Below are 24570 nucleotides of genomic sequence, written 5' to 3' on the forward strand. Positions count from 1 at the left end.
GGAATGTTCCATACCGTATCTGTGTGCGGTTGTCCAGAAAACGTAACGAGGATCAAGATTCACCACTGGATGGGGCGCCTGGGTGGCTCAGTTGGTTAAGCGACTGCCTTCGGCTCAGGTCATGATCCTGGAGTCCCAGGATCGAGTCCCGCATCGGGCTCCCTGTTCAGCAGGGAGTCTGCTTCTCCCTCTGACCCTCCCCCCTCTCATGCTCTCTATCTCATTCTCTCTCTCATATAAATAAATAAAATCTTTAAAAAAAAAAAAAAAAGATTCACCACTGGTTACCTACGTACCTGTCACCACTTTCAAAAATCTAGACAGTTAATGTGGATGAGAACTAATCACTGATTGTCAAATAAAGGTATAAAACTGGAAAAAAAAAAGAAGCCTGCCTGGAAGTGTTTCACAGCAGTCCTGGAGTAAGAGGTGGGCCAAGAGGTGGCACACAAGAAGTTCAATACAGTTACATACAATGCATAATCAACAAAACAACTTAAAAATCAGTAGACACCACTAGAAAATGATTATATAATTTTTAAATACAGTTTTTATTTAAAAACATAAGATTACAACATTTAAAAAATAAAAAATAGGGATTTTAACTTACTATTTTTAAACAACGCTCCTTATATATTTGTTCAAAACCCAAAATAACATACTTAATTTTTTAAATACCCTCAGAAAGTTAAATTATGACAGACTAAAAACAGTTACTGTATTTTCAGGTTTTGACTAATATGAAAATAACCTCATTTGTTAGGAGAGATAAAAAGTATATACAAAATATTAAATCATGAACTTTGATAAAAGTAACAAAGTATTTTCACTTGTTTAAATAAATTAAGGAAAAAACCAAAATGACATTTTTACATAGTAAAAGAAGGAAATAATTTGAGAGAAAATAAACTGCATTATATTTAAATAAACACAAACAAGACCTATTTGGATGATGGTTTTAATTTTCCCAATAGTCTTCATGAAGGTTTTGTACTTGATGGCAATGATGCTTTTCCTTTCTGCTTAGCAACCTTTTCCATTTTTATCTGTAAAATTAAAATATTTGTTGATAAAATAATTTGTAAAACATTCTAAAGAAAAAAAGGTTGTACACACCTTATTTGATTCATGTCTCATTCATCACAGCCATTTCATACACTTATTTAGCAGTGATTAAGCTTCCAAAATCTAAAGCAAAATCTAATAGTCGAAGGGACCTAATTGCATTTTTAAAATATGGTATGATTTCAACTTTGCAGAAACATTTTAATAAAAATAACATATAGGGAATATTGTTTTGGAGAAAATTAATAAGTTAACTTAAATGCCACTAAAAAAATTGTTTTATGAAAGCCTAAATATCTAACCTTAATCCAGTCTATGCACATTCCCTAAAGAACACACCTAATGCAGCTGGATAATCTCTGGAACATGGACTGCTTTAAGGATAGTTTCCTATAATTCTGGTTTTTACATTTCCACAGTTACTTCCCTGAAGGTTGCCCTCCAGTGTAACTGAAGCAAAGAAGCAGCTTACATACCCTAAGTAGTGGCCTTCTGACCTTTAGAAACATTGAAATCCTTTCTATGGGAAAAAAGACCGCAGAGAACACAAAGCCCACTTGCCTCTTACAATTCCCAGAGGCAGCACCCACTGCCTTATCCCTGTAAGAGAAAGGGACAGAAAGTATGGGGCATGGTAGGTGGAGGGCCTCCTACCTTCTAAGGTGATAGGAATAATATCAAGAAACCAGAGAGGACCTAGTAAAACCAGTCTATCCAATCTCCTCAAATTGTAAATAATAACTTCCCAATAATAAAATGTATATATCTCACCTCCCTCTCATCCCCATTTTTCCCCCTCTCTCTCTCCTCTCTGAGTTGGTTGGGACCCTCATTCAAAAACCCTACATTCATATCACTCTTTTATACTATATTAGTCAAAAGGTCATCTGAAGGACCCCCAAAGGAATACCCTATACTAAGGCAAAGATTATAGGCTTTGGACTCACCAACAGTTTTCTCATTTGGAAAAAAAAAAAAAAAAAGGCCACAGTAATAGGTACTTCTCAGGATTGTTCTAAAAGTATAAATGAGATCATATATATAATCCAGGTACTTAATAAGCAATCAACAAATGCTAGTCCCTTTTCCTCTCTCATTTAGGGCCAAGTGTTAGATTTATAGTAACATCAAAAAAGGGACAAGATGCTAGGGGCACCCGGGTAGCTCAGTCGTTAAGCGTCTGGCTTCGGCTCAGGTCATGATCCCAGGGTCCTGGGATCGAGCCCCGCATCGGGGTCCCTGCTCAGTGGGAAGCCTGCTTCTCCCTCTCACACTCCCCAGTGCTTGTGTTCCCTCTCTCTGTCAAATAAATAAATAAAATCTAAAAAAAAGAGAGAGAGAGAGAGACAAGATGCTAAATAACCAAACAAAGCTAAAGCAGGGCTTCCTCACTTGAAATAGTACTTAGCAATACATGCATCTAATCTAGTGTCTGAAGAGCAAAGATACCTCCTCCTGCTCCTTTGTTTCTTTTTCAATTTCCTGGCACTAACAGCAATAGCACCTTGCACCTACTTCACATTTGATAATTGTTTCCTTAATAAAATTGTCCTTTCTTAGAGATAAGAGAACAAGGGTCATTCACAATGGAAGAAAATAACTTGACCTAATATATAAAAGAAGCAATGAAGCAACTCTTTAGTAATACCTAAAAGTAATTAGTAAACTATGTTACCACAAAGGCTTCAATCATCAAAGCCAACTCACACTTACGGTAGATTTTTCCCCACACTAAATGTTACCATTCTACCAGGATGCAAGCAAAACGAGATACAGACATCGCACTGCTTTCTAAAGGGGCCGTGACCCATCATCAGATTCAGGTTCCTAATCATCCCTTTTCCCTCAACGGTGCATATCTTGTTTTTTCTGGAGTAAAATTCAAGTACTAACAACACATATAGTACATGTCTGCTTAGAGGAAGTTGTTTAGGTTTGAGCTTCTTAGTTTTTGTATGCCATTAATCACACAGGCTGGAAAGTTTATAAGCTGTGTCTCATAAATCCATAAATCACACAGGCTGGAGAGTTATAAACGACATCTTGTAAACCCATAAATTCTAGGTCTATTTAAAATAAGCAGTCTGGATTGGCCAGGTATATCCTCTAAAACAATCCCTCCCCCCATTATCTTCCCACAAGCAAATACCACTGGCATGTTTTCAAGGCAGTCAGCACGACCCAGGCTTCTGGAGGAGGGAAGGAAGGAGTTCTAGTACCCTGTCCCTCATAAGCCTAAGAAGGAGAAACTAATTCAGCTGTGAACTCGTGTATTCCAAGAATGGAGACTGATGTGATTAAAAGTCTAGCCTTAATGATGCTATAAAAAGAGCATTCTCTTTCCTCACCCTGGCCATTTCATCTCCCTCCCTGAGATCCTACTATCTCCTCTTTCTCTTAGATGAGAGCTCTCCAGTACGGTAGCCACCAGCCACATGTGGCCTACTGAGCACCTGAAATGTGGCTGGTGTGACTGAGGAAAATAATTTTAAGTTTTAATTTATTTAAATTTAGACTTATCCAGCCACACATGATGAATATCTGCAACACAGGTATAGAACATTTTCATCACTGCAAAAAGTTCTATTTCTAGCTCTGCCTTAAATCATATCCAGGACTCTCCCCCTCTACTTCAAAATTCCTCATCAGGGAAACCAAGCTGATCTCTCTGTCCCCTACTCCCTTCTCTTCCTCTTGGAAGGTGAATTTATTTAATGGTCTCCTTTCTCCACACCTTCGGCTACTCAACAAGCTACAACAAAAAGTGACAAGAGTGTCTTTACTTTCATGGCACTGATTACCCAGTTGGAGAGATAATAAACACCCACAGAGCAACTATAAAATAATCCTAAGGAAAGTACTTTGAGGAACGTACCATATGGCTGGATACCATCCCCCATACCTCAACAAACCAACATACTTTCATCTGGCAACAAACAAAAACAAAACTCTCAAATATGAACACTGCCATGAAACACATCAAATGTCCAACCATATGACATGTATGAAAGTGAGTATCAATTAATACGTGTTTCCTTTTTCAATTCTCCATGAATACTTATTGAAAACTTATTACGTACAAGGCACTGTAGTTGTTCTGGGGAAAATATAAAGAAGAATAAAATACTGTTTATCCCTAAGGAGTTTATAGTGTGGTAGAGAATGATGCAAATTATCACTACTGAAAGCTGGGAACACATCAATACTACAGTTGTTGAACCCTGGGAATTGCTTAAATACATTTATATTTAGTGTTCAGTTTCTTAAAGGCTAATGGGTAATTTAACTTGAGTCTAGATATACCTTGAATGCACTGAGAAGAAGAAATATTACATATTAAGAATTCAAGATACAGGGGCACCTAGGTGGCTCAGTCAACTGAGTGTCCAACAAGAGCTGATTTCAGCTGTGGTCATGATCTCAAGGTGTGAGATCTAGCCCCACGTCAGACCCCTCACTCAGCGGGGCCTCTGATTCTCTCCCTGTCCCTCTGCCCCTCCCCCCACTTGTGCATGCATGCTCTCTCTCTAAAATAAATAAATAAATCTTAAAAAAAAAAAGAATTCAACGTACATATAATTTACAAATCTGCTGATAGCTGGTGTTTATTGTTGATAATTTTATCTATATATTTAGTCAATCCTTATGATCTTCATAAATTAACTAGTATATTATATATCATATTATTCATTCATCCTATTTCTCTCTGAATCATTGTAAGTCTCAAGGCCTAACACCAGCTACAAGTAAAGACTTTATAAATTATTTTTTTTAAGATTTTATTTATTTGACAGAGAGCGAGACAGTGAGAGAGGGAACACAAGCAGAGGGAGTGGGAGAGGGAGAAGCAGGCTTGCCGCGCAGCAAGGAACCCCTATGCAGGGCTCAATCCCAGGACCCTGGGATCATGACCTGAGCCGAAGGCAGATGCTTAACGACTGAGGCACCCTTATAAATTATTTTTAATGATGATCCACAATCAATATGTAATTCTACTGTGTCTTTCTCACAAGTTAAATGCTTAATATAAGCAGATTTCACCATAGACTTACCCTTTCTTGGTATCTTCTTTCAAAGAAAGCCATATCATCCTCTTCAGGTCTCTTTAAGGAAGAAACTTGGCTGCTTGTACCTACTAATAAGGAAAAAAAAAAATCTAAGTAATATATTTATGGAATTACAAATTCTGCTGAAATTGAAAAAAAAAACAAAACAGAAAGATAACTTTCCTCTTACCAGTGATTTATTTTTCAAACCAGAATGGTCTAAATGGTAATTGATCCTACTACCTAATTCCCTTGGGGGGAGGGGAAAAGGGACAGGGAGAGATAGAATCTCAAGCAGACTCTCCTCTGAGCCCGGAGCCTGACATGGGCCTTGATCCCAAGACCCTGAGATTATGACCTGAGCCAAAATCAAGAGTCGGATGCTTAACCAGCTGAGCCACCCAGGCGCCCCTACCTAATTCTTTAGAAAGCAGAGCATTGCAAGACAAAGTAACTTTTATTGGCAAACATTCTCCTAATGTGCAACTGGTGCATATTAAATAACAACATATAGCTATTTCACACAAGAGCCCACTTAGCTTTGTTCAACTATATTTTAAATTTTATAACAAAACTAGAAATTCACATAACACCATAACAGATAATGCACAAAAGTAATTACAGAAGATTTGTGCCATGGTCTGAATGTGTTCCCCTCAAATTCATATGTTGAAATCCCAATGCCCAATGTGATGGTGTTAGGAGGTGAGGTCTTGGGAGGTGCTTAAGTTATAAGGGTGGAGTCCTCATGAACGGGACTAGTGCTCTTATAAAAGGGACGCCACAGAGATCCCTCAACTCTTCCACTATATAAGGACATAATGAGAAGGGGCCAGCTGTGGATCAGGAAGAGGGCCTTCACCAGAATACAACCATGGTGGCGCCCTGATCTCGGACTTCCAGCCTCCGGAACTGTGAGAAATAAATTTCAGTTGTGTATAAGCTACTCAGTCTATGGTATTTTCTTAGAGCACCTGACTGGACTATGGCAGTTTGTATAAGCAACCAAGATACTACCTGCTTTGAAATTTTTCAAAACTAACTTTAGTCATTTTCCATGGTATTCACTTTTTAAAAACTAAAACAAGCACTAGTTTAAGTTGTGAAAGGAATTTAAAATTGCTTCAGGAAAGAAAATCAAGTTTTCTTTGTAGGTGCACTAAGAGCCCAGTTCCATGGAAAAGTTCACCTTCATTTCAGGTGAATGTGTTGGTTGGGTCCCTTCATATCCAAAACAGAGTATCAACTTGAACACATGTTCTGGTTTTTAAAGCATATAAATTCACCCTCAACCAGCAACACAAAAATCATATCACTCCAGACAATCACCACAGAGTATAACCACACTCTGTCAACTATCTAACAAAAGCCTTGTTGAGAAAAATATGAAAAAATGCTTAGAATATGCGCTATCTATTCATCTCAAAACTCTGGGTCTTTTCCCTGAATCATGTTGGATCATTTGAGCTAAGCTGCTTATAGAATCACCTTCGTTGAGTTGCATTTTAATGGTATATTACCATTTATCTGGTAAAGTGGTATTTTACCATTTTTATCAAAGTGACTATCAGAAATAAGCAACCACATGCTGCATTTGCTGAAAAAAAGTTTTTTTTAAAATAGATAAGATTTTACATAGAAAATCAAAGCATTTATTCAAGTTAATTCATTTCATTCAATAATCTGCCATATTGTTACAGTCACTGTTAATATTACTGTCATTGCTATTTCTCTTCGAGAGGACCATGCTTTTAAAAAATTTGGGTTGGATTTCCATGATGTTTAACTCTATGACTAAAAACCTTTCCCCTTGGGCGCCTGGGTGGCTCAGTTGGTTAAGCGACTGCCTTTGGCTCAGGTCATGATCCTGGAGTCCCGGTATCGAGTCCCACGTCGGGCTCCCTGCTCAGCAGGGAGTCTGCCTCTCTCTCTGACCCTCCCCCCTCTCATGCTCTCTATCTCATTCTCTCTCTCAAATAAATAAATAAAATCTTTAAAAAAAAAAAATCTTTTCCGTTACTAAAAGGCAACCCCTTCATCACAAGAGAAACAGGAAAAACTGAGATTTAGTTGTAGAAAGTGATCTCCACCAGAAAGAATTCATAGTCCATAATGTTTCAGGGTTGTACTTTTACTTAGGGCCTCTTTCTGGGGGGAGGAGTTATCGCTCATAGATGTTTGCTTAAAACAGAGAACATGCCCTACTGCATCAAAGAAGGAAAATAAGGTCTAGTTCCTAGAGAACAGGCACATGATCTTCCAAAGGAACCCTAATGGTTCCTAGGTGAGAGAGTCATTCTGCCAAGGTCAGGGGACAGAGTCAGTGACCCTCCTGCCCTGATCAGTCAGCAGTAAAAAGGTCTAACCAGGTGAATGGGACAGGTAGTAAGTAGCTTCCAGTTAGAATCTCTAGCTCAGGAATGTCTGTGTTTGAGTAAGCTGGAGCTGGAGCGAGAGGATACAGTCTGGAGAAAGTGACTAAGAATTGGCAAGTGTCAAAAAGATACAGGTTTCCTCCAGGGGACCCACAGAAAGGGGGCACCACCAGTTAAGGGTGGCCCTGTGCTTTTCTTTGAGAAGAGAATACACTGAGTGGGTTCTGCAGTTTTCATAGAACAAGTGGAATGATACTGAACAGTGGAAAGTTAATTCAGAGTTTCTGTCCATGGTTCAGAAAACACTGATAGAACACCTGTGTACAAGACAAAGCGACAGTGCTGAAAAAAAATCAAGCTGTCTAAGATGTGATCTTGACCGGAAGGAGCCATCTAGCAGTGGCCATCAGACCCCTGCACACCATGGAGTGCTGTGTCCTCGGGCCACTTGGAGGGAAGGATGGCTTTCTGGCTGGCATGATCAGGGAAGGCATTCTCGATCCTCTCCTCTTGGTACTCAGCATGTCCTCTGTACCTCTAGGTTACTGCTTAGCCTGGCCCAGTCCAGGCACTTGCTTATCTTCCTTATCTTTCTTGGTGTGTGAGAAATGGAAGTCTGAGAGGATAAGATCCTGCCTCACAGGTGCCTAATGTGTGTGGAATTGATGTGTCCTGGGAGTGTCATTCCCTCTTGGTTCAGAAAGGTGGAAAAAATTGGGGGAAAGGAGAGCTAAGATGGGGTGGTAGGGGTATGGTGTTTTAGTCAGAAGGTGGGAGCAAAGTTACACCAACAAGCAGTTTTAGTACACGGTTTAATCCAGATGATAGAAAGAGCACCAACACTACCTCAAGAAGGTAGGTGGAAGGGGTGCCTGGGTAGCTCAGTCATTAAGCGTCTGCCTTTGGCTCAGGTCATGATCACTGGGTCCTGGGATCGAGCCTCGCATCGGGCTCCCTGCTCCACAGGAAGCCTGCTTCTCCCTCTCCCACTCCCCCTGCTTGTGTTCCCTCTCTCGCTGTGTCTCTGTCAAATAAATAAAATCCTAAAAAGAAAAAGGAAGGTAGCTGGAAGCCCTCGGCCAAACAGGTGAGTCTGCAGAATTGGGAAGCTTAAATCTTTCCCTATTATTAGTCAAGCTCAACCAGGGCGTATGAAAAAATAATGAATAACTAGAGGGTCTTCACTTTCTGAAATTAGAAAGATCAAGTAAACTCAGCAGCCCCCAGCAGCCCCCTCCCCCACCCCCAAACAGTGAAGTTGAATGTCAAAAACATACAGAAAGCTTTTGGATATCTTCTTTAAGTGCGTCTTTGGTATTTTGGTCTATAAGCAATCAAGATGGAGAGGGTTACCATCCCAAAGAAAAAAGCTTGTAGGAACCACAGTAGTTGAGCCTGACCATCCATGATGCCTTTAGACTTACACAAAACCATGGTCACAAGGATTCTCCCACGTGAATCAGCCAGGCAAGCCAGTGGCCACTGTGTAGGAGGGTGTGATATGGTCCACCAAGTCCTGAGTGAAGAGGCCCAGGGGCCCCAGGCTCTGATAAGGGATACTCTGAGGCCAGAAGACAACCCACAAGAAATAGCCCAGCGCCAGGACAGTGACCAGAGAGAGCAAACGTCTGGCCGGACAGAAATAGGCGGAAGAAGCCTCGGACTTCATCTTCACCATCTTGAAAGATCTACACACTGAGCCTTGGGATGGGGAACCGTCTCTATCCCGCCCCCGCCCCACACCAAGAAGGCCTGGGTAACCGGTTTCTCAGGACTGCAGGGCAGACAAGTGTGCCTGTCTTCTTCTGAAAAAAAGTTCTGACGGACCATGTCTGCCTCAGGCCTCATCAGCAGCAATTACAACAACCTTGAAAGTTGACACAACTGTGTCCTTTTTCTTGGTTTTGATTTCTCCTATCTATATTTTAACATTACTTTGTTGGGTGTTTGTGTAAGCAGCCCTAAAGTCCCTTGTGGATAAAGTCAGGGTACATGAAAAGGTTGCATGAAAATACTAATAAAAAGAAAATCCTCACTTAAAAGTATTAGTAAATATTAAATACCTAATGCACCATAAAAATTACTTCTTCAATGTTTTTTTCTTATTTTAATAAAGGAAATAGAATACTAATGCTTAAAAATGAATAAAATTCATATGTATGTGTAATGCATATGTACAATTTACATGTATATGTATAATTTATAAATGACAAAACCTTTCTAACCTAAACTTATCACCAGATTACATCCTGCTTTTGGGAGAGCCACTAGAGGACTCTCTTATTCAGACATCAAAGTAATAACGTGTAAGGTTTTAAAACTTCAAATTATTGTATTATTAGAACCTCATAATTCTCAGATTTAGCAATTTTCAAAAAAAAAAGCTTCTTGCTTTTTCTCAGTCCAAGGCCAATATAAAAATAAAATGATAACCAAATTGTGGTAATACTGAGGATAAAAAGATCTAGAAAATGAACAATCTACATTCTTATTTACTACATCCAAAAATATTTGTCAGTTTAATTTCATTACCATCTGTCAGTGTTTCTGGAGAAGAACTAGATGATGCTTGAAATGCTTTTAGAAATGGGTGGTCCATGGCTGTAACTGGAGAGTCTAAAAATTCAATTGAAGGTGCACCTAAGAACAAAATATATGAAGAATGAAAATTAAATCTCCATTTGTTGGGATACAAAAAAGTTATTTCAATGCAAAATAAATTAGAACCTCAGAAGAATAATTAGAAAAAACCTTTCTATAAAAAAGAAATTTTTATTTAGATTTTATCTGCCATATAAAGTAAAGGGAATTAGGTAAAAGTATGTTTGTATTTCTCAGAGATATTTTTCACAGAAAAAAAAGTTATGCATGAATGTAACTATGGCAAAGAGGTACAAAACCTTAATATAGTCACAAAAATATTATCAAAAGCAAGACATTCATGACAAAGAACCTATAGTTGAAGAGGGCAGAATAACTGTATTTTTTACTCTGTTCCTCACTGGGAAATCATCTCAAAACAAAGTCTGAAAAATAAAGAAAAACTCAATGAAATGAGGAAATATCCACAACCCCACACCACAAAATTACAAAGACCAACTGCTAAATACATTGACTTTTAGACCAAAAGGAAGGAAGCTATGGAGAAAATTTATAAGTGCTCTATCTTCTTCACAAACCACCACCTCCCCTACATCCCTCTCCCATAGAGCAGATAGAGGGAAGGAAATAAACTTTTAAATCCTATTTGGTTTTTAAAATGAGTCCTTCCTTATAACCTAAACAGTGTGGGACAATTGCTCATTCTTTCAGTTTCCTGCCCCCTCCTTCCCCAGCTCCTCTCTGGTGTGGCTGGACGGAATATAAGAGAAGGCGCTCGGGGCCACCGAGGTCCTTGTGCTATCCTCTGGTTGCTGCATGCACTGCTGATCTCAAACGCTCAAGGCTGCTAAGTGGTGATTTAGTCTCGCAGCTTGGTAGGGCCTCACACTTGTTCTCACTGCAAGTACGGACCCCTTGATGCCTGCCACTTCCTCTACGAATCCCCCAGAGCTCAGAGGACCCACTTCTAGCTCTGCTCGGGATCCCCTTGCTATGACAAAAGTCATGGCAGGTCCACTGCCTAACGGCTCAGCTGCCTTCCAACCACCCACCCACTAGGAGCTGAGCATTATGGACTCCTTCTGCATCATAAAGGAACCAAATCAGCAAGTTGTCACCTCTGTCCAGGACTCTACATGGCTGATAGAACAGATGTCCCTCTGCCCCAGGCTCCCCTACAGCAGAAATCAAGACAAAGACATCTTGTTTCCTCTCCTCACTCTCACCTTCCCTCACCCCACCTTCCTTCAGGGGCCAAAAGCGGGAGGTTTTCTCTCTTTGTTATAAAGATGCCTAAGTGATAAAATACTAGAAGGCACAAAAAGGCAAAGATGCGAGCTATCCCCACTATTACTTAGCACTGTTCTGCAAGTACAAGCCCTGGTAATTAGTCAAGCGTAAGAGCCAGAAATACTGGAAAAGGCAAAAATACTGTGATTTACAACATCAACCAAACATTTATTTTAAACTCTAAGATTAAGAAATAAAGGACTAGTAACAAAAACAGCATAAAACATTAGGTTTTTTTATAAACAAATAATAATCAGCTAGAAAATATAAAGGAAGGAAAAACCCTACGTATCATAGCTATAAAAAAATGAAATACCCACAAATAAAATTAAGAAAATTAAGAAATAGACTGAGGACTTCCATGAAGATAACTTCAGAATTCCACTCAGCTACACAGAAGACAAATGCAGAGACTCAACATTTTAAAATATCAATTCTTCCTACATTAATCTATACATTCAACATGATATCAACTAAATAATAGAATGTTATTGTAAAAATAGAATGTTTTGTAATAATAGAATGTTGTCAAAAAATAATGCCAAAGTTCTGAAAAAATTAGTAAGAATAAGGAAAATTCTTTTTTTTTTTAAAGATTTTATTTATTTATTTGAGAGAGAGAATGAGATAGAGCATGAGAGGGGGGAGGGTCAGAGGGAGAAGCAGACTCGCTGCCGAGCAGGGAGCCCGATGCGGGACTCGATCCCGGGACTCCAGGATCACGACCTGAGCCGAAGGCAGTCGCTTACCCAACTGAGCCACCCAGGCGCCCAAATAAGGAAAATTCTTAAGTAATGCAATGAACTTATAAATATTAATTTATTATAAAGTTTAGTAGTGAAAACAGCATGGTAGGTGCACAGAAATAGACAACAATGAGGCAGACCAATTAGCCCAGAACAATTTCTGGTTTGAACCCAACCCTACCATTTACTAGCTGAATAACAAAGAACAAAATGTTGTACTTCTCTGTGCTGAGTTTCCTTATCTGTAAAATAGGAGTAATAACAGCACCTAACTCAGTTATTGTGAGGACTAAATGAGTTAATAGATGCAAAAAGGCTGGAAAGACTCGCGGAAGTCAAAGTTGCAACTGTCATCAACAACATCATTATTATCATTATTTTTTGCCATTGGGAACTGGATTTTCTGTAACTGTTCCATGAGCTTAATACAATCATGCACCCATGAAAATTGAAAAATGATTTATTTACGAAATTTAACAAGCTAGTCGTAAAATTACCTAGAAGAGGAAATACACAGATACACCAAGGGAATCTTGGGGGAAAAAAAAAAAACACAAACAGGAGGCATTTACCTGTGTTTATCAAAACACACTATGAAAAATAATAATTAAAAATAAGTAATATTGGCATAAGATAGACAAATAGGCCAATGCCACAAAATAGTGAGTATGACAGAATATGAGAAAGGTAAAGTTTCAAATTATTTGGGAAAGAATGGTGTTTGGATAATTAGCTATCAATTTGGGCAAAAACTGAAGTTATATATACCCCACACTTTCACAAAAATGTATTCCAAATTCATGAAAAAGCTAAACATAAAAACAAAAAGTTAAGTATTAAAGTGAAATGAATGTGAACATAATTATAAAATTGCCTCCAAAATTTAAAAACTGTATAAAAAATAAAAAACAAGGACAGACTGGAAGAAAATATCTGCAAAAGAAATGACAAAAGAGGGGCGCCTGGGTGGCTCAGTTGGTTGAGCGTCTGCCTTCGGCTCAGGTCATGATCCCGGGGTCCTGGGATCGAGCCCCGCATTGGGCTCCCTGCTCAGCGGAGAGCCTGCTTCTCCCTCTCTCTCTGCCTGCCGCTCTGCCTACTTGTGCTATCTCTGTTAAATAAATAAATAAAATATTTAAAAAAAAGAAATGACGGGCGCCTGGGTGGCTCAGTTGGTTAAGCGACTGCTTTCGGCTCAGGTCATGATCCTGGAGTCCCTGGATCGAGTCCCGCATCGGGCTCCCTGCTCGGCAGGGAGCCTGCTTCTCCCTCTGACCCTACCCCCTCTCATGTGCTCTCTCTCTCTCATTCTCTCTGTCTCAAATAAATAAATAAAATCTTTAAAAAAAAAAAAAAGAAATGACAAGATTAGTATACAGAATATATAAGACCGCCTATAAATAAATGAGAAAAGATAAAAACATAAAAATGAGCAAAGTATATAACAGACAAGTCACAGAAAGTAAAACGGCCAATAAATACCAGAAGACTCTCATCTCACTAATAACCAGGGAAATCAAAATCAGATTGAAACAGTAACATTTTCACATATCAGACTGACAAAAAATTGGGTTTGACAGTATCAATGATCAGCATAAATGTGAGAAATAGGGAAGCTAAAAAATCTAGAGGAAGTATAAACAAGTACAGCATTTTTGGAAGGCAATTTGACAGATGTATTAACAAAATTTCACACACTTCAACCCAACAATTCTACTTCTCTGTATCTACCTTAGGGTCAGATTTATGTAGCATACAAGGAAGCAAGTTCAAGGACGTTTTTGGCAGGACTAGTTGTAAAGGCAAAAAAGAAAAAAATGGAAACAATCTAAATGCCATGAACAAGGTTTAGAAAAACTGACAGTATAGCTTAGAAAACCTGATAAATTGACAGCGTGGAATGTTATGCAGGGGTTTAAAAGAATTAAATAGATTTGCATGTTCTGATATGACAGGCCTTCAAATCTTTTCCAAGTTAACAACTATAAAAATATAAGCTAAAAAGGAAAATAAATGATTAATTGATGACAGCAAATTATCCTCTGGGAAAGAATCTGGGGTAAAGAGAAATGTGTCCAAGGGGGCCTTACAATACTTCATTTCTATTGTTTGAATCTTTTACAAGAAAATATTCATTTATATTTATGTAATTTTTGTACTGAAAAAAATTGAATACAAAAAAGTGCATACACACAGACGTATTTAAAGTAGATAGGAACCGGGCGCCTCGGTGGCTCAGTTGGTTAAGCCACTGCCTTCGGCTCAGGTCATGATCCTGGAGTCCCGGGATCGAGTCCCGCATCGGGCTCCCTGCTCGGCAGGGGGTCTGCTTCTCCCTCTGACCCTCCCCCCTCTCATGTGCTTTCTCTCTCTCATTCTCTCTCTCTCTAATAAATAAATAAAATCTTTAAAAAATAAAAAAAGTAGATAGGAACCGTATTCTTCTCCCCAATCCTATTCAACTTCAGAAGAATCCAAAAAAAAAAAAAAAAGAATCCAGCTACCTTCAATAGTTCAAGATATATCCAACTGAACTTTTCCCTATATTACTTAAAACTTTCATGTGTACAAGCAGTGCGTGCATACATTCTTATAAACGTGATAACATGTAGACACACGCACAGGCATATGCACACACAGACATAAGCCTGTTTCCAAAATGAGATGGCTATCAGAGCAAAAAATTACATACAGTAGGCAAACATGTAAAGTGCAACATACCAAATAAAAGAAATATTCAGCTATCACAAACAACAGGGTTGTGGGTTGGGATTTGGGTACAAGTATTGCGGTAGGAGTGATCTTTTTTCTTGTTTTCTACAAGGACCATGTATTGTGTCGTGGCAATAAAACCTTTATAAAAAAAGTAAAAATCCAATGAGAGAGGGGCGCCTGGGTGGCTCAGTTGGTTAAGCGACTGCCTTTGGCTCAGGTCATGATCCTGGAGTCCCGGGATCGAGTCCCGCTTCGGACTCCCTGCTCGGCGGGGAGTCTGCTTCTCCCTCTGATCCTCCCCCTCTCATGCTCTCTGTCTCCCATTCTCTCTCTCAGATAAATAAATAAAAAATCTTTAAAAAAAAAAAAAAGAAAAGAATTTTAAAAAAAAATCCAATGAGAGAATGTTTTCTGGAAAAAAAACTGAAGAATATAAAGTGTGAAACAATTATAGGGCTTTGCTATTGTCAGCACACATAAAACACCACGACAAGCTCACGTTTCATCGGTCGTCACTTACCAATCCCACTGTCATCTAACCGCATGTAGCCTTCCGCCAGTGAGCTGAAACCTGTTAAGCCTCCCATTGCCGCATAAGGAACATCCTGTCCCACTGGCTTGCCCTGAGCCAGTCTTTCTTGCTTAGTTTCCACCACTGTGTCATGAGCATACGCAGGCTGACCACAAGCACAAGTGAAGCAACTATGGAATCCTGAACACTTGGAACCTGAATCAAGATGTAAAGGGAGTTAAAGGTCTTTAAATATAGGTACTAAAGTGTCTGCCCTAAAAATGCTCAGCTTGGCCACAATCACCTGGATCTGGATCCCTTATAGGCTGTCCTCTGGCCTCTAAAACTCTAGCCTCCAGCCCCCAAACTCCCTCCCAGCCACCGCTCTTCTGTAAGATGCTGAAGTGAGTAAGGTAAAATAAGGTATGTAGCGCGGGGAAAAAGCATCGGAAAAACCAACCAGGACTAAAAGAAATTGCGCCAACGCGGGAAAGCCAGGAAATGTAGGCCCTCTCCTCAAATACGGAGTTAAAAGCAGGTGTGGACAGCCCAGTGGTAGGACCAGGTGAAGGGATCATGTGGAGGCCTCCCTGTGGATTAAGGCCCCATAAAAGCCTTATAGGAAAGCCAACCCAGGACAGAGAAAGGACACAATGGAATAAATTCTGTTTAACAATAAAGAGCAAAGAAGTACCGATACATGTTACAACACAAATGACTCATACAGACTTTATGCAAGTGAAAGCAGCCAGTTACAAAAGGCTACGTATTCTATGATTCCATTTATATGAAATGTCTAGAATAGGCAAGTCCATATAGACAGGAAGTAATTATTGGTTGCCTAGGGCTGGGGAGAGGAAGGAATCAGGAATGACTACTAATAAATATGGAGTTTCTTTTGGGGGTGATGAAAATGTTCTAAAATTGACTGTTGTGATGGTTGCATAATTTTATGAGTATATTAGAAAACCACTAAATTGTACCCCTGAAATGGATGAGTTATTTGGTATGGGAATTACATCTTAATAAAAGTGTTATATATTTGGGCGCCTGGGTGGCTCAGTTGGTTGGGCGACTGCCTTCAGCTCAGGTCATGATCCTGGAGTCCCAGGATCGAGTCCCGCATCGGGCTCCTTGCTCAGCGGGGAGTCTGCTTCTCCCTCTCCCACTCCCCCTTCTCGTGCTCACTCTCTCTCTCTCTCTCAAATAAATAAATAAAATCTTTAAAAAAAAAAAAACAATATTGAAGTGGAGGCCAGAATACACCATTAACAAAATTTTACATACTCACACTTCTTAAAAAATGTGTATGGGAACAAAGGCACATAATAAGTTTTATCCAACTACTTCCATACTTAGCCAGTGAAATGCATTTATTCCTGCCACTGTCATTAAAAATGTTTTAGAACATATTTCAATTCCTTTTGCTTTTCCCATCAGCCTATGTTTTAGGCAATAACATTATAATCTGCCAGCAAATTATAAAAACTTTTTTCAACTTATCAGATCAAAGAATTTAGTTGATAAAATTCCCATTCAAAAATTTAAATCTGGGTCACCTGGCTGGCTCACTTAGTAGAGCATACAACTGTAAATCTCAAGGTTGTGAGTTCAAGCCCCCTGATGGGCATGGAGCCTATTTAAAAATAAATAAACTAAAATTTAAATCGAATCACGTCTAGGTATTCTTTAATATCTATTACTATCATTTAACCTATTTGAGTCACATGAGATTAGGGCTTATGAGTGCAAAACATACAAATAACTCAGAGTTTTTCCGCGAAAATAACATTTTAGAGTGGTTGTCCATTTCTGAGTTGTTTAATATTGACTACGCAGCTGAATAAAACTGGCACAAAGACGCATTAAATATCCAATACAGAAAGACAAACATTCTGTCGGTGTGTTTATAACAATGTAACTCACAGGCATTGCATAGAAAGCCGGGGGCAGCGCTGTGCTGATCCGCAAAGTGCTTGCACCTGCAGCGAATGGGCTGGGTGCCGTTCAGAGGGACGTAAAGGTACGCCCTGCACCCGCAGCTGCTCACTCGGCAAGAGAGACTAATAGGGCGTTGCTGTGGAATCGTTTCAAAGTCAGTTTTATGTTGTTTATACCTAAAAAATAAATAAGATAAAAGAAACAAAAACAATGCAGGGATTGCTGGAAATTACAATCTCTATTCTGTTAAACGCAGAGTATTCTTCTTTATTTTTATTTTGCTGTTCTTGTTAGTAAGGCGAAAATAAACTCCCTTACGCTCTTCTGTCGCTCCGTCACAAATTGCTTTGGTCGGAAAAAACCTTCACTCTTTTAGATTTTTTAGTTATTTAAGAAGAATTTTCACAGCAATACACAAAGAAATATAATTCCCTTTAAATACTTACCACTAAAGATTCTTTAATATGGAAGCACAACCTAAGAGTGTGGAAAAATTTCTTTAAAAAAATTATTTTTATCAAAGTACTGAAATTTATTTTCATAGGTTTGCTATTTAAAACTGAAATGAGGGCGCCTGGGTGGCTCAGTTGGTTAAGCGACTGCCTTCGGCTCAGGTCATGATCCTGGAGTCCCGGGATCGAGTCCCACATCAGGCTCCCTGCTCAGCAGGGGGTCTGCTTCTCCCTCTGCCCTCTTCCCTCTCATGCTCTCTGTCTCTCATTCTCTCTCTCTCAAATAAATAAATAAAATCTTTAAAAAAAAAAGATTAAAAAAAAAAATAAAACTGAAATGAGTTCAATAAACATACATGAATGTAATTTACTGCAATATAATTTAATTTTTAACTTTTAACTTCAAAATAAATTGTCAACATTTTTAAAAGCCAAAGCTCTCTGTTAAAACACTGTAATTTTCGGGGCGCCTGGGTGGCTCAGTTGGTTAAGCGACTGCCTTCGGCTCAGGTCATGATCCTGGAGTCCCGGGATTGAGTCCCGCATCGGGCTCCCTGCTCAGCGGGGAGTCTGCTTCTCCCTCTGACCCTACTCCCTCTCATGCTCTCTGTCTCTCATTCTCTCTCAAATAAATAAATAAAATCTTTAAAAAAAATGGTTATAATTAAAAAAAAACACTGTAATTTTCTTAAACAGACCACTCACTTCCTGCTCTTAAGGTGATAATAAAATAATATTAAATTTACTATTCTTAATATTAATCTAGGTAGTACAAGTTAAAATAGCAATGAGATACCATTTTTCACTTAGCAAAGAGAACCAACATTTTTTTTAAACTATACATAATTCACAATGCTGTCAAAAGTGTTATAGAAGGGGGCGCCTGGGTGGCTCAGTCGTTAAGCGTCTGCCTTCGGCTCGGGTCATGATCCCAGGGTCCTGGGATCGGGCCCCGCATCGGGCTCCCTGCTCCGCGGGAAGCCTGCTTCTCCCTCTCCCACTCCCCCTGCTTGTGTTCCTGCTCTCGCTGTGTCTCTCTCTGTCAAATAAATAAATAAAATCTTAAAAAAAAAAGAGTGTTATAGAAGGACCTTTCTCATTTCATGTTTCAAGAAACTTAAAAAGATCCATCCATACCTTCCATGGTTTATATAATTTCACATATAGCATTTCCTAATTTATATAATTGTCAAATCACTGTTACACACCTTCAACTACATTATATATCAACTATACTTCAATAAAGATAAAAATAAAATCATCAAATTTAATAGTAAAAAAAAAAATCCTTTAACCCAGAGTTCATTTTTCAAAAATATACCTCAAGAGGGCGCCTGGGTGGCTCAGTTGGTTAAGCGACTGCCTTCGGCTCAGGTCATGATCCTGGAGTCCCTGGATCGAGTCCCGCATCGGGCTCCCTGCTCAGCAAGGAGCTTGCTTCTCTCTCTGACCCTCCCCCCTCTCATGTGCTCTCTCTCTCTCATTCTCTCTGTCTCAAATAAATAAATAAATAAATAAATAATTTAAAAAAAAAAAAATATATACCTCAAGAAAATAATTCTGTGTATAAAAAGAGCTGTGTGCATAAAGACAGTATCAGCAACAGTACTTACAATAGCAATACACACACATACACAACATATTAATAAGGGAATGAATCAGTAAATCAATAAACAACAGTTTTTAAAATTTCTAGCAGTGAAATCCCTCCTGCAAATAAAATCTCTTACAGAACTATAATATATAAAACAGTAAAAGCAGAATTGGTTGAAGCAAGGGAAAGAGCCAGAATTAGAGTCTGTCCTTCCTCGAACCTGCCCTTCCGTGTGGTACCACTGAGACTCCCTCACAGCTCTGGGGAACACACAATGAACACCACTGGACTAGCTAGAATATTGAGCAGGTATTAAAAATCTTATTTGTGGGGGCGCCTGGGTGGCTCAGTCAGCTGAGTGTCTGCCTTTGGCTCAGGTCATGATCCCAGGGTCCTAGGATGAGCCGTGCGTTGTCAGGCTCCCTGCTGGGAGCCTGCTTCTCCCTCTCCTCCCAGCTTGTGCTCTCTCTCTCGCTATTTCTGTCTCTGTCTCTCTCTCTCTCTCAAATAAATAAATAAATAAAATTCTAAAAAAAAATCTTATTTGTGATTACCACATAACAATGTGGAAACATATTTCTGTGACTCCGTCATTAAAAACTTGTTCAATATTTATACGCACACATCATTTACAACCAAATGAACTATGTAAAGAAAAAATACATGAATATAGTAAAATGTATTGATAGCAGCTAGTTTTGGGTGGTGAGTTTTCTATTTTTCTATATATTCTTCATTTACCTTAATAATAATTATAATATTTATAATAGGGAAAAAATAATAGTTTAGACAGAGATCTCACTGAGTGACCAGTACTGAAGAACTTTTCCATGGAAGTTGGGTTGGGTTCATTTTGAAAATTAATTCCATGCTACATAATTATACATATATGAGACTGGCACTAAATTTGTAAAAGAATAAATGATAAAACCAACACAAATTTACCAAACTCCTCTTGAGCTCTGAAAGATCTCAACATAACCCTCATCCTCCATTCCTCCCAAGTGTTTTTAGTTGGGGTTGCTAAATAAGTTTCAAGTCAATCTATATACAACATTACTTATCCTAGCAACTGCTTAACAACCTTTGGCAGATGGCAAGTCTGTATGTAAAGAGCAACCATACAAAGAGACTCTCATGAGAGAGCCCCAGAAACTATGAGAACAGGGCGGTTCTCCTTGCATGCTTTGTTTGGAACAGAAAGTTAAAAAGTTGTTACCTGAAAACACGTAATAGATTCAGTGATTTTTCCAAGAAGCAGCTTTGTCCTTTTGAGCTTTACAACTGTGACCTGTGACAGCAGTAAAATGTAAAGTAGAACACAACAAACGCAGCCAAATGCAAACCTCAGGTACAGGCAATACACATCAGCGACTGGAGCCTCCTGCATCTTCTTCCCTCCACATGCCTTACTTGGAAAAGGACCATTTGTAATAAGCTGTGTGCTTGTATTTTTGTTTGTTTAAAGAAAGGTATCAACACAACATGTTTCTTTTTTTTTTTTTTTAAGATTTTATTTATTTATTTGAGAGAGAGAATGAGATAGAACATGAGAGGGGGGAAGGTCAAAGGGAGAAGCAGACTCCCCGCTGAGCAGGGAGCCCGATGCGGGACCCGATCCCTGGACTCCAGGACCATGACCCAAGCCGAAGGCAGTCGCCTAACCAACTGAGCCACCCCGGTGCCCAACACAACACGTTTCTTAAAGTACAAAGGGAGATTAGTAAATTTAAGGAGAAATGCTTCTATTTGTAGACTGTTAACCTGTTCAGTGTGGGTCAACTCAAGCAACTCTTAAAGCAATTTTGCATTCTGGTGACCCACCCTTTACTAACTTATCCAGCCATGGGAGAAGTCGACCCCTGGCAAAGCTGCAGGGGCAGGCACCAAATGCAAAAGAAGAGATGCTTAGGGTGATGGACTCCATAAAGAGTTGTAATAGGATAGAAGAGAAATTTTTAATTATAGCAAAAAAATAAAACCACTTTAGACAATTTCTAGGGTATTATATAAAAGTCTACTTTTAAATATTTCACAATTATCACAAGTAATGTTATTTATAGAAGGAAGATACACTCTGATACAGTTTTATATTTTCTAATCACCAGAAAACTTAGCAATATCTTACCTATGTGTACAAAAACACAGTGTCTCTGGACCCACAAGCTTACAATCCATTCCAGTTGGTGATCGCCAGCTCACAAATAATCTGTTCTGTAAGCGCATAGGTAATACTTTTTTTTTGTATTCTTCATACTCTTCAGGAGTAAAAAGTTTCCCTCCATCGTCCTCACCGACAATTCTACAACAAAAACTTCTCTTAAGCTTTGAATATTTATTTTCCAGGTCAAAAATACTACACTCTAAAATTAAACTATACTTGTATAGTCAAAAGAAATGTTTCTTCAGATTTGATTTTTTACTTTAGGCTTATGTTAATAGCAAAATTACACACAATAGGAATAAAGCTTTTCTTTCCCAAGTAAAAGAGGATTCTAAATTAAATAAAAGTCAATGAACTCATGACATCTGACTTTATTGATCCAGGTTTACCACTGGACAATTACCACAAATTCAATCTCAGTTTCTCCTTTGATTCTGAAGCAAACATGCTCATTCTTTTCATTAAAAGCTTGAATCTAAACTGCTAAAAAATTCTAATATTTTCCTCCTTTAAAAACAGTACTCCCCCCAAAAAACAACAGTGCAAAAAACATCAGTGCAGAAGACATGGGTAATGCGAACCGAAACCCTGGCCAGGAGTTTAAACCCACAAATACCCTTGGATCTGCACAAGCTCAAACCCATATCTATATTGAGTAATCATCCTTTAATTCCAAAACTTTGACTTCAAACTTTTATGGGAAAAATTAAGCCACCAATATTGCTTAATTTCTGGAGAAATTAAGAATTGGCATCCCTGGAGAAAAAGGAAGCACAAGTAAAAGAATCTGTTCAAAACTGAAGAAATTTCTCTTTGAAAATATCGACCCTTAAAAGCCATGAAAAGATGTTGTTTGTAGACTGCTACTTAATTTTTTGTGCAATCCATACCTTTTTCCATACTTTCAAGCCTTTAGCTGAGATAGATAAATAAAACCAATTCAGAAGCTATGAAACCATCACAACCTTCTTCCTTAATTAAATAATTTAGATACACAATAGTTAAAAAAAAGGGGGGGGCATTTTATTCTGAGAAAAGTTTTGGATCATTTCACATTATAATAGCTACCATGTAGCGTATCAATAGGTACTGGAAAAAAAAAAAAGATCAATGCAGGTCTTTAAAGATAGAGATCATTTATATTTGACTGCTAAACCAGCACAGCTCAAACTTTACAGTAGTTACAAATCCCCAAGGGATCTAGTTCAAATGCAGATTTAGGTTAATAGGTCTGGAGTGGGCCTGAGAGTGTGCATTTCTAACAAGCTCCCAGGTGTTGCCTACACAGCTGGTCCATGATTGCTACACTTTGAATAGCAAGGCTCTAACTTTTATAGTGAACTATTCCAGGTTATTTATATTTGCAAAAATAATTTTCCACCAGTCTTAACATTTCTGGACCAGGCAAGAGACCATAGCTGGAGGCCCACAATCCACATATCTAAACATCTAAAGATCTAAGTTATCAATCAACACCAAGGCCCAGCAACTTGCTCCCAGGGAAAAGCCCTGGAGACCTGGAGCCTAAAGAAGCCGGCCCAGCCCTGGTGAGCGCTGGGTGGAAACTGTTCTGGGCACGGGACTCATGGCCTTACCTGGACCCACCGGACCCGGGGATGAGGCCTGACCCACGAAGCTCCTCATTCTTACTTGTCTGGCTCAGAATTACCAACCATTTCTAGGTGCTCCCCAAAACTACACCACCGAGACAATCAGAAGGAGTGACGGTCAGCTAAGGAAAACCGTTTGCCCTAACAACCCTGGGTGTTTTGGGGCGACCACCTTTAAGCCGAGCAACCCCTCTCGCTCAGGTTTTCAAGGCCGCTGGGATTTCCCAAGCAGCAGTGATTTACCTTACTTTCCGTGTATGTACACACATTATCCTCTCCCCCACCCCACCCGCCAAACCGGCCCCCCCACCTCCTCCCGGACCCCGCCACCCCTGGCGCCCTCAACCCCACATCCTCCTGCTACAACCTCTTCAGGAATTCCTATTACCCAATCTCCCAACTGCCAAAAACCTTTCTTGGGAGACCGGAAAAAAAAAAAAAAACACGTTTCCGCAGGTGCATCAGCCTTTGTCAGGGCCCAGGGCAGCGAGTCTCGTCCTCAATCCAAAGGGGCAGCTACGTTTCCATTTCCGTGAGAGGAGTTTCTCCGGAACCACCGAAACTACCCCAGTCTGTCTTTCTCCTAAAACCAGCACCTCGGGGTTGGGAGCACGTTTGGAAGTTCACGACATACCCTACTACTAAACTAACATGCAAACGATGTCCGCTATTTCTTATAAGGCCCGAGTACTCACGATGTAACTCTCCAATGGCCATTTAGAAAAAACAGTTGGACCTCTACATAAATTTAAGAGTTAATAATCCGTCTTGGAAGGGGTCGAAGCGGGAGACCTCTTAAACAGCCTCGGAAGAGACTTATTAGAACTACACGTCATTACAATATTTAATTACAAAAAGACGAAACTTAAATCAAGATAAGTAAGCCTCCCCCAGCCTCCCCCAGCCGCCTGGGAACAGATTCCGGGAGCCCCAGGGGGCGAGCGCCGGGCCCCTGTCCGCGCCCCCCGCCCCCCAGCCCCCGCACTCCTCCGGCAAGGGGGACGCGGCCCGCCTGGCTTCTCCTGGCCCAGCCGAGCCGCAGCCTCACCTCCGATACTCCAGGTACTCGCCGACGGCCGCGGCGCCGCCGGAAGGCAAGGTCAGCCGCTCCATAGCCGCGGGAAACCAGAGGTGCCCGCCCCGCGCGCTGGCGACCCGACCTCGGAGCAGCGAGACCCGCCCCGCCCCGCCCCGGCCGGTCGCGCCCCCTCCCGCCCGCCTCCCGATTGGCCGGCCCGGGGACGGCGGCGGACGCGCAGGGCGCGCGCTTCCACCTGGCAGCCTGCTCTGCGCCGGCGAAACCTTGCGTCTCCTAGTGCCTCGCACGCCGCTCAGATTGCTGTTTTCCGCAGGCGCAGACCTGGTGCCGCTTGCCTTTCCCGGGCTTCGCAGGTATCCTTGAAAGGTAACAAGTGACAAGGGAGTGCAATGCCTTGCATATCATGGACGCACAGAACATG

At 40.0% G+C, this 24570-nt stretch overlaps 1 protein-coding gene across 1 annotated transcript; it reads right to left on the reverse strand.

Moving 5' to 3' along the window:
- Positions 1 to 575: 575 nt before the first annotated feature.
- On the reverse strand, positions 576 to 24271 carry FAM221A (family with sequence similarity 221 member A). The gene is made up of 7 exons (XM_081800414.1): positions 24159 to 24271; positions 21465 to 21638; positions 17276 to 17466; positions 15359 to 15565; positions 10019 to 10126; positions 5118 to 5200; positions 576 to 1046 (listed from the first exon to the last, which is right to left on the reverse strand). Exons 1-7 carry the CDS (start codon positions 24221 to 24223, stop codon positions 978 to 980), a joined length of 897 nt encoding a protein of 298 aa, XP_081656540.1. The 5' UTR covers positions 24224 to 24271; the 3' UTR covers positions 576 to 977.
- Between the last annotated feature and the right edge of the window lie 299 nt (positions 24272 to 24570).

This window comes from Leptonychotes weddellii, chromosome 12 (assembly GCF_054177405.1).
Source record: "Leptonychotes weddellii isolate Sample4059 chromosome 12, ASM5417740v2, whole genome shotgun sequence".
NCBI lineage: Eukaryota > Metazoa > Chordata > Mammalia > Carnivora > Phocidae > Leptonychotes > Leptonychotes weddellii.

Excerpts from the sequence above, each read along its gene's own strand:
- FAM221A (XM_081800414.1), bottom strand. The coding sequence starts at position 24,223 with ATGGAGCGGCTGACCTTGCCTTCCGGCGGCGCCGCGGCCGTCGGCGAG. Across the intron at positions 5,201-10,018 it reads TCCAGAAACACTGACAGATG|TAGGTACAAGCAGCCAAGTT; the intron begins GTAATGAAATTA and ends TTTCCTTATTAG. Across the intron at positions 1,047-5,117 it reads AAAGAAGATACCAAGAAAGG|ATAAAAATGGAAAAGGTTGC; the intron begins GTAAGTCTATGG and ends TTAATTTTACAG.